Below are 12,065 nucleotides of genomic sequence, written 5' to 3' on the forward strand. Positions count from 1 at the left end.
ATAATGTCGATTTAAACTCGACAATAAAGATCTTCTATAACACGATCTTCGTTGGATTTCAACTGACATTGTACCTCTATAATGTCAATTTTAAATCGACATTAAAGCCTAGTTTCATAGTAGTGATTATATATTAAAAGAAACTCCAATTGTTCCAAATTTCTATAAATATTTATACTTTATAGTAAAAAGTTTCAAATTTCTTCCATTGTTATTTACTTTTTACCAATGGTTTAAAAAAACCAAAAAATCAAGTCAAATTTTGAAAACTGATTAAAAAAAAGTAACTTTTACAAAATTGTTTTTATTTTTGAATTTATTCAATTATTAAAGAAAGATGTAGATTATTGTAAGAAATGAGGAGAGAATAAATTTAATTCTAAAAAATAAAAATAAAAAATAAAATGATCACCAAACGGATGTAGATAATTCAACCAAATTTAAAATTTTCAATACTTTGAGCATTGTTATGCATTTTTTCCTTTAATCAACGAAGAAGTCAACATCGAGAAATGACTTGCAAATTAAGAAAGACAAAGAGGTTTAGGCCCCAAAAGGAGTGAAATTCCAAATCCATATTTGTTTTATACTATTTTATTTAGGTGATTGTTCAACTCAGCCTAATGCCTTAAAATTAGGCCAAATCTTTCCTTTTTTAATAATCAATAATAGGGACGGAAGAATTACTTATGTATTTCTAAACATGGTGGGGTTTTCTTCATTTTCAATATGAATACTCAATAGTGAGAAATTCAACTATTGACTTCTGAAATGGTAACTACAACAAAAGTAGATTTTCTGACATAAGGATGTTGCCATATTGTTGGAAGGCGAGGAAAAAAAAAGTACCATAAATGTAAAAAAACATATATTTTTGGCGGAGAAACGCAATTTTGGATATCTGGTTCTTTTATGACATTTTGGTAAATATATGATATAATTATTATTTAATATTAATTTTTTTAATCAGAATAATTTTGTCTAACATGTATAACAATATTAGTACCATACAATTTACCAGAGTTGGGTTCAATGTGTGACCAAACATTGATTAGCTTAGAAAGTATTATTCAACAAATAAGACGACTCGATGTTGCTGATACTGATTGAAGACGTATTCATCGTAGATGACAATGACAACAAGGCGAAGCTATTTTAGAGACACACGAAGACAATCCCTTATGGGGTAAGCGCCAGGGGGTTATCTTTAAACTTCATGTAAATTTCTATTTTGAAATTAAAGAACTAATTAATTTTTTTCTACTCTGCAGACTACACAACAAAATATATAATTAAGTTTAGTAATGAAGAAATTTGTAAGTTAAAAAAAAAAAAAAAAAATCAAAATCAAAAAAAAAAAAAGGTAAATCGTGGACTTGATCTATGAGTATAGCTTTGACCAAGTCTACCGGCGCTGACTGAATTAAAATCTAATCATGTACTGGTACACGAATATCCTTTCCCAAAAAACTACCATATTTTTGTCAATACTTTGCATTCCTACTCTATTTTTGAAAATCCTTTCGCATTTAACAATTTTTGTCATTAGTTTAAAAAATCCACAATATTCTTGAACTTTATCTCATTTATTAATTGTCATAAATAAATTTAAGTATTTACTTTTTTACTTCAAGACTATATATTTAATAAGAAACCCTTCTTCCATGTGATTTATGTACGGATGACCTATTCTTGGGTGTCTTTTAGTTTCGTAATCCGCCCCTCACAAATTTATGAATTATAACATTTTGCTTACGTCATAGGCCTTCTTCAAAACAAGTGATCACATCGCACTCACGATTAGCCCTCCAACCCGATTAATTTTTCTTATCCCTAGCCCGATTTGACGAATAAAATGCGATGACGATTTAAACCAGATTGAACTTTCCAAAATCTATTCGCGCTAGCGATGAACCTTTCAGCCCAATATTTTTCACAAATCCTTGACCGATTTCGTAACACATACGCAATGAATAAATAAAGTAGTTCGAAACTAAGTCTAACACATATCGCGATAGTGATGTACCTTCCAGCTTGATGTTTGGTCATCCTTGACCCGATTTGTAGGCCAAGCGCGACGCATCCCGATATCAATCTTTTTCTCTCATTCATTCAGGTTAGAGATATCATGACGATACCAATAAATTGTCCACTGCTCTATCATCAATTTTGTATGTTAACGAAAATTGAAAAATTGAAAAGAAAAAATATTAGTTATATAAAGAAAAAAAGAATGGGAAGCACATTTGAAAGTGAGGGATTTGCAAAGTTAGATTGAAAAATGTTTCTACATTGGTTATCTTTATCATCGTTGGTCACTATTTATATTGCTTGACAATGGCTTGGTGCACACATCCTACTATTGTGCCTTGTATTTTCAGACCTTGTGCATCTTTTGGCTTGCACATGCTCTCCTACTCATGGAATCCAATTGACACGCGGGCTATCAATAGTGGGGTTTATTTTTTGTGGTAGGATAACACATTCTACATATCCTAGCGGTCTCCTCTCCACTCCGAAGCATGTTCAACAGGGAAGATAGGTTCTGTATATGTTAAGATTAGGGATTTCACAATCTAATATCGACTGCAAAGCATGTATAGGTTAATGTTCCTTGACCTTGCAACAATGATTGCGTACGAGCATGGAATCTCCATGTGGTTGAATTTTTTACATGTGCATTGACAATTGTTTAAATTGACTAAATCATATCGTGTTGTGTTATGAAGTTGGGTCAGGATGTATGAAAACATCAAGCTGGAAGGTTCATTACTAGAGCGAATAGATTTTGGAAAGTGTCCAATCAGGATTAAATTGTCATTGCGTTTCATTCATAAAATCCGGCTAGAGATAGGAAAAATTAATCAGGCTGGAGGGCTAATTGTGAGCGCGATGTGTGATTGTTTGTTTTGAAGAGAGCCTATGACATAAACAAAAGGTTATAATTCATAAGTTTGCGAGGGGCAGGTCACGAAACTAAAAGACACCCGATAATAGGTCATCTGTACAAAAACCTCCTTTAATCTATTCGTTTGCCGCATTCTTTTGATACACATCTCGTGTTTCATGTTATATATATATATATATATATATATATTTCACATTTCTTACATTTTCAAGCCATACTCATTCAAGTTGCTATAATAATCAATACTGTTGTTTTATTCATCTACGCTTGAATTAGCTTGAATTTGATCATCTTATTTCCTTCCCAAATTATTTTAAGACTTTACATTATTTTCTGAGTGTAATGGTAATTAGTAGAGTTTTCATAATTGCAAAATGATGCCACAGAGCTTTTCCAAAGATTCTTAAATGTTAAATCCTATTATTGCATTAAAACAGAGAGTTTAGGGTGGATCATGTTACATGGTTGGATATATGTTCATGAAATGTTCTAATTTTTGTCTCACAGAAATAAAAAAAGTTAAGAAAAGGTATTTTCCTTTTTCTCTTAAATATATTGAATGAGTTTATCCAATTTTGTTTTTATAGAAAAACACCCAACATTTTTTTTTTCTCTTAGAAAATTCAGCCATTAAGATTATAATAATTCTTTACCAAAAATGGAGGTCTGGACTCCCTTTTACTCATCCATGATGGAGAAGTACAAATCTAACCACTTAAGAACTGTTGGGACAAGAACTATCATAAAATTATAATAATCATCTTTTATTAATGTAAATACTAATTCAAAGTCCTCAATTAGTTATAGTTAACACTATTTCAAAACCTTAATTTGTTACATTATTTACTATTTGCTACAGTTTTTATTATTTTATATTCATAATTTTTTTTATTCTTTGTTACCTTGTTTACTATTTTCTAATCGAAATAAGATAGTTTACATCTAAAACACATATTATTATAATCCAAACTAAAATAATCTACGGTCCAAACACAAACTATTGTAATCCAATTATAATAACATACGATTATAATAACCAATTCTTTGTCCCAAACGTCTCCCTTAAATTATGCATAGTTAGAGATTAATTATTGTTTTAAGAATATTGTATACATAAGTTTATTTGACTTTTTCTTTTGTTTTTTCTTTTAAATTTCTTTTTGGTACTGAATTTGAGATTTTTGGTGTTGGGTTTGATGGGTTTTCTTTTTGTCTCTTTCTTCTTGATTTAGAATTAGGTTTCCACTGAATTCCACATTTTATGTTCTTGTTGGCCAAAATTTGGGTGATTTCTGATTGATTTTCCTTTTGACAATTTAATTAAAACTTTATAGTTAACTAAATTGACCCCAATTAAATAAAAGGTATAAAAAATGACCCTTTTTTTAAAAAAGAAACATTGGAATTAATATCAACGTGCTAAAGGTTTACAATATTGATGTCGATGGAAATATCGATGGATATTTCTATAAAATTATAAAAATATTTAAATTGATAAATAAACATTACGATTTTTAAAAAGTTAACATGTTTATTGTTTATTATTATATTTACATTATGACATTGATGACATAATTTGTATGTTTCATAGATTTTTAACGATAAAATGCAAATTTATCGATTCAATCTCTAGGTAGTTGTTTGATATTTAATATTGATACGAAATATTGATACGTCAACTAGTACTTAATTCCATATTGGTATATTTAATTATACTTTCAATAAGATCCATTAGTTCTCATTGAGAATTGAGAGTCAATGCAAAGGAATAGATATCTCAAATTTAAACCATTCTTGTCTTTGGTTATAAGAAAAGTTTTAAAGAAGAAAAGAATGCGCTCTACGCCAAATTGTTTCAAACTTTTAAACTACTTTGAGTGGCATTGGTTTGGTTCAATCCATTTTAAATATATCAAATCTCAAATTTATCATCTCTATAATTTATTTATTTAGTTAGATTTAATCTTCAAACTTTTTGATTGATAACATACCAATGGAATCATGCTCGAGTTGACATGAATTGACTCATGATATGATACTCTAATAGAAAATAAATCTAACCATGTGTGTGCATTTGCTATTGGTTTTGCAAATGTAGCATAAGTTCTTTTTTTTTTGGAAGAAGAGTATATGATTTTAAACTTTATAGAAATTCATTTTATATTCATATACAAACTTAACCTAATTAAGGATTAATCTATTTTTTTTCTTGAGTTCAATGAGTGGAAGTTGAGAATTTTAACCTCTAATCTCTTGATCGAAAATATATACCAAAATTCTTAAGTTATTGGCAAAGATAATGATGCAGCAAGTTGGTATTAAGCCAAGTCCATGACAAATAATTATTTATAACCTAACCCCTAGGAGCTGAGAAAATTCTTTGTAAGAACAAAGTGATACTCATATTGATATTAGATTTTAGTTGTTAGTTTACATTAAAGAGAAACTTGAGATTTCGAAATTGTATATTTTGAATAGAAGTTTGTTTTTAGAGAGAACTCTCAACTTTTAAGGACAAACTTTCTTTTGTTTGACCATGAATATCGACTAATAATACAAATTCATTGCATCAAGTCTCTCTCTTTTTTCCATTTTGTTAAACTATATTATAATTGTTTTGTTTTTAAATGAAATTTAGGATTGGCCATGAAACTTTATGGTTGTGGTCAGATTAGTTCAATATTATCTGTTTTGCAAAAGGCTGGGTGGGAACATTCTAACTTTACCTTTTATCATTGAAACTTCAAAGAAATAATATTTTGAATAATGATTCCAAGACAATGTGATTGGTTTGTGGTTTAGGTTTTTCAACAAAGTAGTTGAATCTACCTCTACTTTTCAACAATAGATTATATATATCTCATTATTTGCATGCAATTCCAAAGTTGCAAAAAGCATTTTATTTTATTTTATTTTTTTACCCAATCAATACACATTTTTAATTTTAAAATCAACTCAAACTACTATTTTGGTCCCTGAACTTTGAAACCATTTCGATTTTAATCTAATAAATTTTAAAAGTAGTCCCTACTACTAGTTTATTGTTCTTTTTTTAAAAAAATTATTATCTATTAATTTATTTTTACTATAAATTTCCAACATCTATTCACATATTGTATTTTCTTATATGAAAAATATTGTTATTATTTAACCGACTTCGATAAAAGTTAATTTAAAGACTAAATTTAAGATTTATTGAAATTATAGGAAATATTTTAACCACATGTTAACTTTAAAATCAATTTTTAACTATACAATTTGAAGGGAAAATTGACTATAAACCAAAAGTTTCTATGATTGACCTCTTCTTGAGAGCATATTTGTTTTTTTACCCTTTACACGTGTAAAATACCACTTCTACCCTCGATATTAAATGTTTCTCTTCTCTTTTTACTATCTTTTTTTTGTTAAAAATTCAATGCAACACCAATATTTCATTCAATTCTCTATCAACGTTTATTCTAAAAATCTAACATTAGGAGTATTTTTAACCACGCTTCGAGTAAAAATTCTTTCATTTCTAACCACTTTTGAAAGTATTCAACAAATAAAATTATATGAAAGGTACTTTTCGAAGTATTTCTCGGTCAATTTTGGATTAAATTAATTCTATAAGAGCTCTTTTACGAAGCATTTTTTAAGTGTTTTTGCTTTTTTCTCAAGGTGTTTTTTTGGAAATTTATAAGATTATTTCTTTGGAGTTTTGACTAAGTAATTAAATACCATAAAAATAATTGACTACAAATATTTGTCATTATTAAAAAAATCATACCAAATTCACCTTAATCACTAATAATGCAATTCAATTATCAAGGGCATTAGGTGGCTTGAAGTGAAAGGGCACCATTAAGAAAAAAAAAAATTAATTTAAGAAATTAATGAAAAGAAGATTCCAAGCTAGATGGCAATACAACTTTAGTGTCATTTTCCCTTGAAATTTTATCAATTTTATAACTTAGATATGTGTTTTTTTAATTTATTGAAAACATACCAAAATACTTTTGTGAATGGTCAAACGGAAATTTTATCAAATGTAAATATTGTAATACTTTTTTAAGTTTGACGTTGAGATTACAACGTTAGTATGCAATATATTCGATAAAATTGAATGTCATAAGACAATCTGATTAGTTTGGAGATAAAAAAATGATTTTTTTTAATCTAAATTATAAATTTGGTCACTTAGGCTTTAGGTATTGTTTCAATTTTATATCTACGAGTTCAATCAAATTTTCTCATCTTGAAACTATAATTTAACTCTCCAAAGCAATCTAACTTTATTTTTTTTTTCCAATTAGCCCTGATTTGTAATATAATCAACAAGTAAAGATAGCCGAACAAAAAATATTCAGAACATTGCCATGTAATTTTTTTTTTTTTTTTTTTGTCAATTTGTAAATGATCCAACCTGTTTGAAAATTTTTAAGGTTTAACTAATCAGAAGGACTAAATTGAAATTATGTTCAAAATCCTCAATGGCAAAGCTACAATTTTTTCTTAGGATATAATTTGGCCTAACATTTTCTAAAACATAGTCTACTTTTTTCATTGAACACAAGTTATATAGGATGGGCGAGTTTGTTAACAATTTGTTTTGGTAGGAGTTGAATGAATTATTGATCTTCCTTTATTATGCAACTTAGACATGAGATTTATAATTTTCATTATACAATATTGTATTATGTTAGGGACCATAATTTTTAGGAAAAGTAAGGTCTAAAAATGTAATATGTTAGGGATCATATATTTAATTGATGTACTTGTTCTATAACATGTACGCACATACAGTAATGAAGATGAGGATCAAACCCCACTTCAAAAGAGATTATGTATCAAATTAGCATTAAACTAAGTTCACTTTAACGATATTCTTTAATATGCTTGTTTGGTAGTTAAAATATACTTTTACTTCTTTAAATTGTTACTTCACTCATGAATTAAATTCTACTAAAGGTGAAATTCTCAAAAACGCCTCAATAAAACTTGAAAATCCCTTTTTTGGAACAACTTTTGTAGAAGAAAATTTTCTATTAAATGGAAACCTAAGAACAAGGTGTCTTAACTTCCAAATCAATTAAACTTTTTGCATCCATACCATATAGTAAAATAAATAAATGAAACACGTGCAATATGTGTTAGTGTGCTTGACTATTCAATTTTACAACCCAATTAAAGTAGCAATAATTATATGAATGATCATTATTATTAGAAAAGAAAATGCAAGAGGGGCTTTTGCTAATCATTCCACATAATGAGATTATAATTAATTAATCAACTAAAAGCATCAAATTAAGGTGAAGTAAAAAAAGACCTAGCAAAAGCACTCATATATATAGATTTTACCAACTCCAAAACCACATTATTTCTTTGTTACGTTAAAACTTTATTAGTAGTTAGCTACCAACTCCAACCTTTTTTTTTTTAATTAATTCCATTTAGAGAAGAAGTAAACTATTCCTCAAAGTGAGCCTTTATAAATTAACTCTTCTAACCTTCATTGCATCAAACTTTCAAGTTTCCTTCTTGGGGTGTTTTCTAGAGAAGAGAAGTGAAGGTTTTATATTATGGCTCAATCTCGGAGCTCCCTTTTTGTATTTGCTCTTCTTGCCTTGGCTTCGGTTGCTTTCTCTCACAAGATTGGCGGTGGCGGTGGCGGCAATGGCGGTGGCGGTGGCTATTATTTGTATCCTCAATTCTATGATCATTCATGTCCGAGAGCTCAAGAGATAGTGAAGTCCATAGTGGCTAAGGCTTTTGCAAAGGAAGCTCGTATTGCTGCTTCCTTGCTTAGGCTTCATTTCCATGATTGTTTTGTTAAGGTTATTGCAAAAACTAACTCTCCTTTTTTATTCCTCCTAAACTTTGTCACCAAAGTTGGATGGTTGGTTTTATGACCTTAGTTTTTCGTTACAAAAATAAGCTTATTTGGTGAAGGTTCTTTGACAAATATTTGGTTTTTTTTTTTAGAATTTAAGTTTATAAACACAATTTCGGGTTTATAAGTTTCTTTACTTTTTATTATCTACTCTTTTTGAAATTCATGCTAAGCTTCAAAATCTTAAAAAGAGTAATGCTGAAAAGCTTGTTTTTTATCTTTGAAATTTTACTAAAAGTTCAAATATTTTCTTAAGGGAGTGGAAATAATGGTAAAGAAATTAGAGAAAACAAGCACAATTTTTAAAAATAAAAAATAATAAACTAAGATTTCATTTGTGATAGATTTTTGAAAATAAAATTTATAAACACTACTTCTACTTATTGATTTATTTGTTTTGTTATCTACATTTTTGTAATATTTAGAAAAAAAAAAAAAAAATCTCTATATATAATTTTTTAAAAAACTTGTATTTGTTTTTAAAATTTAACTAAGAATTCAAATGCCTAGTTAAAAATATGAAATTACGATAAATAAATGGTAAGAAAACCACCCCAAATTTTAAAATCCAATAACAAAACAACAATGAGGCCTAAAATGATTATGAAACAGTTGAGAAATGGACAAATTTTTTTCAAAATATATATAAGTTTGAGAGGGGTCTAATATTCTCATATTCTTTTAAGCATTTGGTTTTATCGGATAGAAGAAGAAAATGAATGGAGATAAACATGGATTTGAAGAAAATTACCATGTTTGTCCTTTATTATTTGAGAAATTAATAGTCATTAACATGAAAGAAATTAAATTTCAGGGTTGTGATGCTTCACTATTGTTAGATAGCAGTGGAACAATAGCTAGTGAGAAAAGGTCAAATCCAAACAGAAACTCTGCCAGAGGGTTTGAAGTCATTGATGAGATCAAATCTGCCTTAGAAAAGGAGTGTCCTCAAACTGTTTCTTGTGCTGATATTTTGGCCATTGCTGCTAGAGACTCCACAGTCATAGTAAAACCTTCTTTCTTTCTTTCTTTCTTTGTTTTTGCATATCACTTTAAGCTGAGATTAAGTGTTTGTTTGTGATAATTTATTTGTACAAAAGACTGGAGGACCCAGTTGGGAAGTTCCACTAGGAAGAAGGGACTCAAGAGGAGCAAGTCTAAGTGGCTCTAACAACGACATTCCTGCTCCAAACAACACTTTCCAAACCATTCTCACCAAGTTCAAGAGACAAGGCCTTGACATTGTTGATCTTGTTGCTCTTTCAGGTAAAACTTCTCACTTTTTTTTTCTTACGTCCAAAGGAAATCGAGATTTGGAACTTTCTGACAGTGCTATATTGAAAAAATCAAAACACCTCACACTTTTCATAAATAGCTTATTTCTCTCATTATCAATTGGTTTTGAGATGTAACGTCATATTATCTAATATGCTATCATAGCCTATAAAGCCCAAATAAGCATATCCAAAAAATGGACCATTTTGAGGATACGTGTTGAGGATGCCACATTGAAAGAATCAAAGGATCTCACATTCTTCATGACATATAATTTTCGTTCTCAATCACTATATTCATAACCTTTTTAGTCTTAATTTCTATTCAATATTCTAATAGAAGTTGATGTAGTTTAGAAACGTTTATAGAAGGTCAATGATACTATGGCAACTTTTGATGAATGCAGGTAGCCACACCATCGGGAACTCCCGATGCACCAGCTTCAGGCAACGTCTCTACAACCAATCTGGCAATGCGGAGCCTGATCCCTCCCTTGATCCATCGTACGCCGCTGAATTGCGAAAGCGATGCCCGAGATCAGGGGGTGACCAGAACCTATTTTTCCTAGACTTTGTCAGCCCCACCAAGTTCGACAACTACTACTTCAAGAATATTTTAGCTGCAAAGGGTCTGCTGAACTCAGATCAAGTTCTTTTGACAAAGAACTTGCAATCAGCGGAATTGGTGAGGACATATGCAGAGAATTCTGAAGCCTTTTTTGAGCAATTTGCCAAGTCCATGGTTAAGATGGGCAATATTTCTCCTCTCACTGGTTCAAGGGGGGAGATCAGAAAGCACTGCAGGAAAGTTAACAGAAATTAGGAAAATATAGCTTGGGTTGATGAAGATGTTTCAATGTATTGTGTGAAAAGTTTCTTCTTTGTTAGTTTTTTTTTTTTTTGGTCAAATTCTTCAATGTTTTTGTGCTCTGTTTTTCACTTTAAGGTTTGAGTTCTGCTTGCCATCCGTTGTGACTCTCTTGACCACCATGGAAAGTTCATGTATTTGTGTTCTTGCATCTCTGAGCTCTTGTCTGATAAATTTGACAGTCTTTCTTTTAGCCTTCAAATGAAATCAATGGTGTTCTCTGTGTCTAGCTACGTTTGGAGCTTTGTTAATTTGAGTATGATCAGAATCATTTTTGTCACAATTAAAGGTGAGTTTTTATGTGTTTAGGATATCAAGCAACTCCTCTTAGAAAAAGAAAAAGAGTATTGTCACCCCTTGACTTGACTTATTCAGACCTTTAGATGAGTTTGCACAATCTTATTAAGTAAATAAGCACAACTCAACTCTTTCCTTGTTGATTGGATCACATCGGTAGGGTTGCACCGATTTAGAGGGGCTAGTGAAGTGGAACACACGAGTAACTGATCCTTTTATATGTTTAGAGATAAAGTATATTAGAAATGCGACTAAAATTCCTCATTGACTAGATAAAGGGATAATCATGGGCATATAAAAGAATTGACTAGATAAAGAGATAATCATCGGTATATAAAAGAAAACAACAATCTCCAATGCCATGAGGTCTTTTGGATGAAACCAAAAGTAAAGCCATAAAGATTTATGGCCAAACTGAACAATATCATATCAATGTGCCCATATCTAAAGGTTTGTTGAATTATGTTGTCCCAACAAGTGGTGGTATAAGAGCTTTGATTCTTGAAATGGTCTATGGTATTGTGAAGAGTATGAGTTGTGTCAAGCATAGATTCGTTTTATAGTGCTTAAAGTCCATCAATTTTTTGAATCTTTTCGATGTAGGACAACTACTCTGCTAATATTTTGCCAAAAACCTAACAAATTTCTCCTTGAAAAGATATCTGATGAATCTACAACTTGGGCTACATCCATTGTCTTTACTAACAATCATAATTTTCAACCATAAATTATATATCACTTGGAATACCACATTACAAGATTATCCTTTTTTGTCATATGTTGATAAACCTTGCTGAAATTTATAGTACATCTTCCGTCTTCTTGGCTCACTCGAAGATTCTT

At 29.8% G+C, this 12,065-nt stretch overlaps 1 protein-coding gene across 1 annotated transcript; it reads left to right on the forward strand.

The window, feature by feature from the left end:
- Window positions 1-8,387: 8,387 nt before the first annotated feature.
- Window positions 8,388-11,132, forward strand: LOC120090461 (peroxidase 72-like). The gene is made up of 4 exons (XM_039048145.1): window positions 8,388-8,727; window positions 9,598-9,789; window positions 9,884-10,049; window positions 10,465-11,132. The coding sequence occupies exons 1-4, from the start codon at window positions 8,473-8,475 to the stop codon at window positions 10,878-10,880; spliced, it is 1,029 nt and encodes a 342-aa protein (XP_038904073.1). The 5' UTR covers window positions 8,388-8,472; the 3' UTR covers window positions 10,881-11,132.
- The last annotated feature ends 933 nt before the right edge of the window (window positions 11,133-12,065 follow it).

Source organism: Benincasa hispida, chromosome 1 (assembly GCF_009727055.1).
Source record: "Benincasa hispida cultivar B227 chromosome 1, ASM972705v1, whole genome shotgun sequence".
NCBI lineage: Eukaryota > Viridiplantae > Streptophyta > Magnoliopsida > Cucurbitales > Cucurbitaceae > Benincasa > Benincasa hispida.

Coding starts and splice junctions, on each gene's coding strand:
- LOC120090461 (XM_039048145.1), top strand. CDS start 8,473: ATGGCTCAATCTCGGAGCTCCCTTTTTGTATTTGCTCTTCTTGCCTTG. Junction 8,728..9,597: donor TCCATGATTGTTTTGTTAAG/GTTATTGCAAAA, acceptor ATTAAATTTCAG/GGTTGTGATGCTTCACTATT. Junction 10,050..10,464: donor TGATCTTGTTGCTCTTTCAG/GTAAAACTTCTC, acceptor TGATGAATGCAG/GTAGCCACACCATCGGGAAC.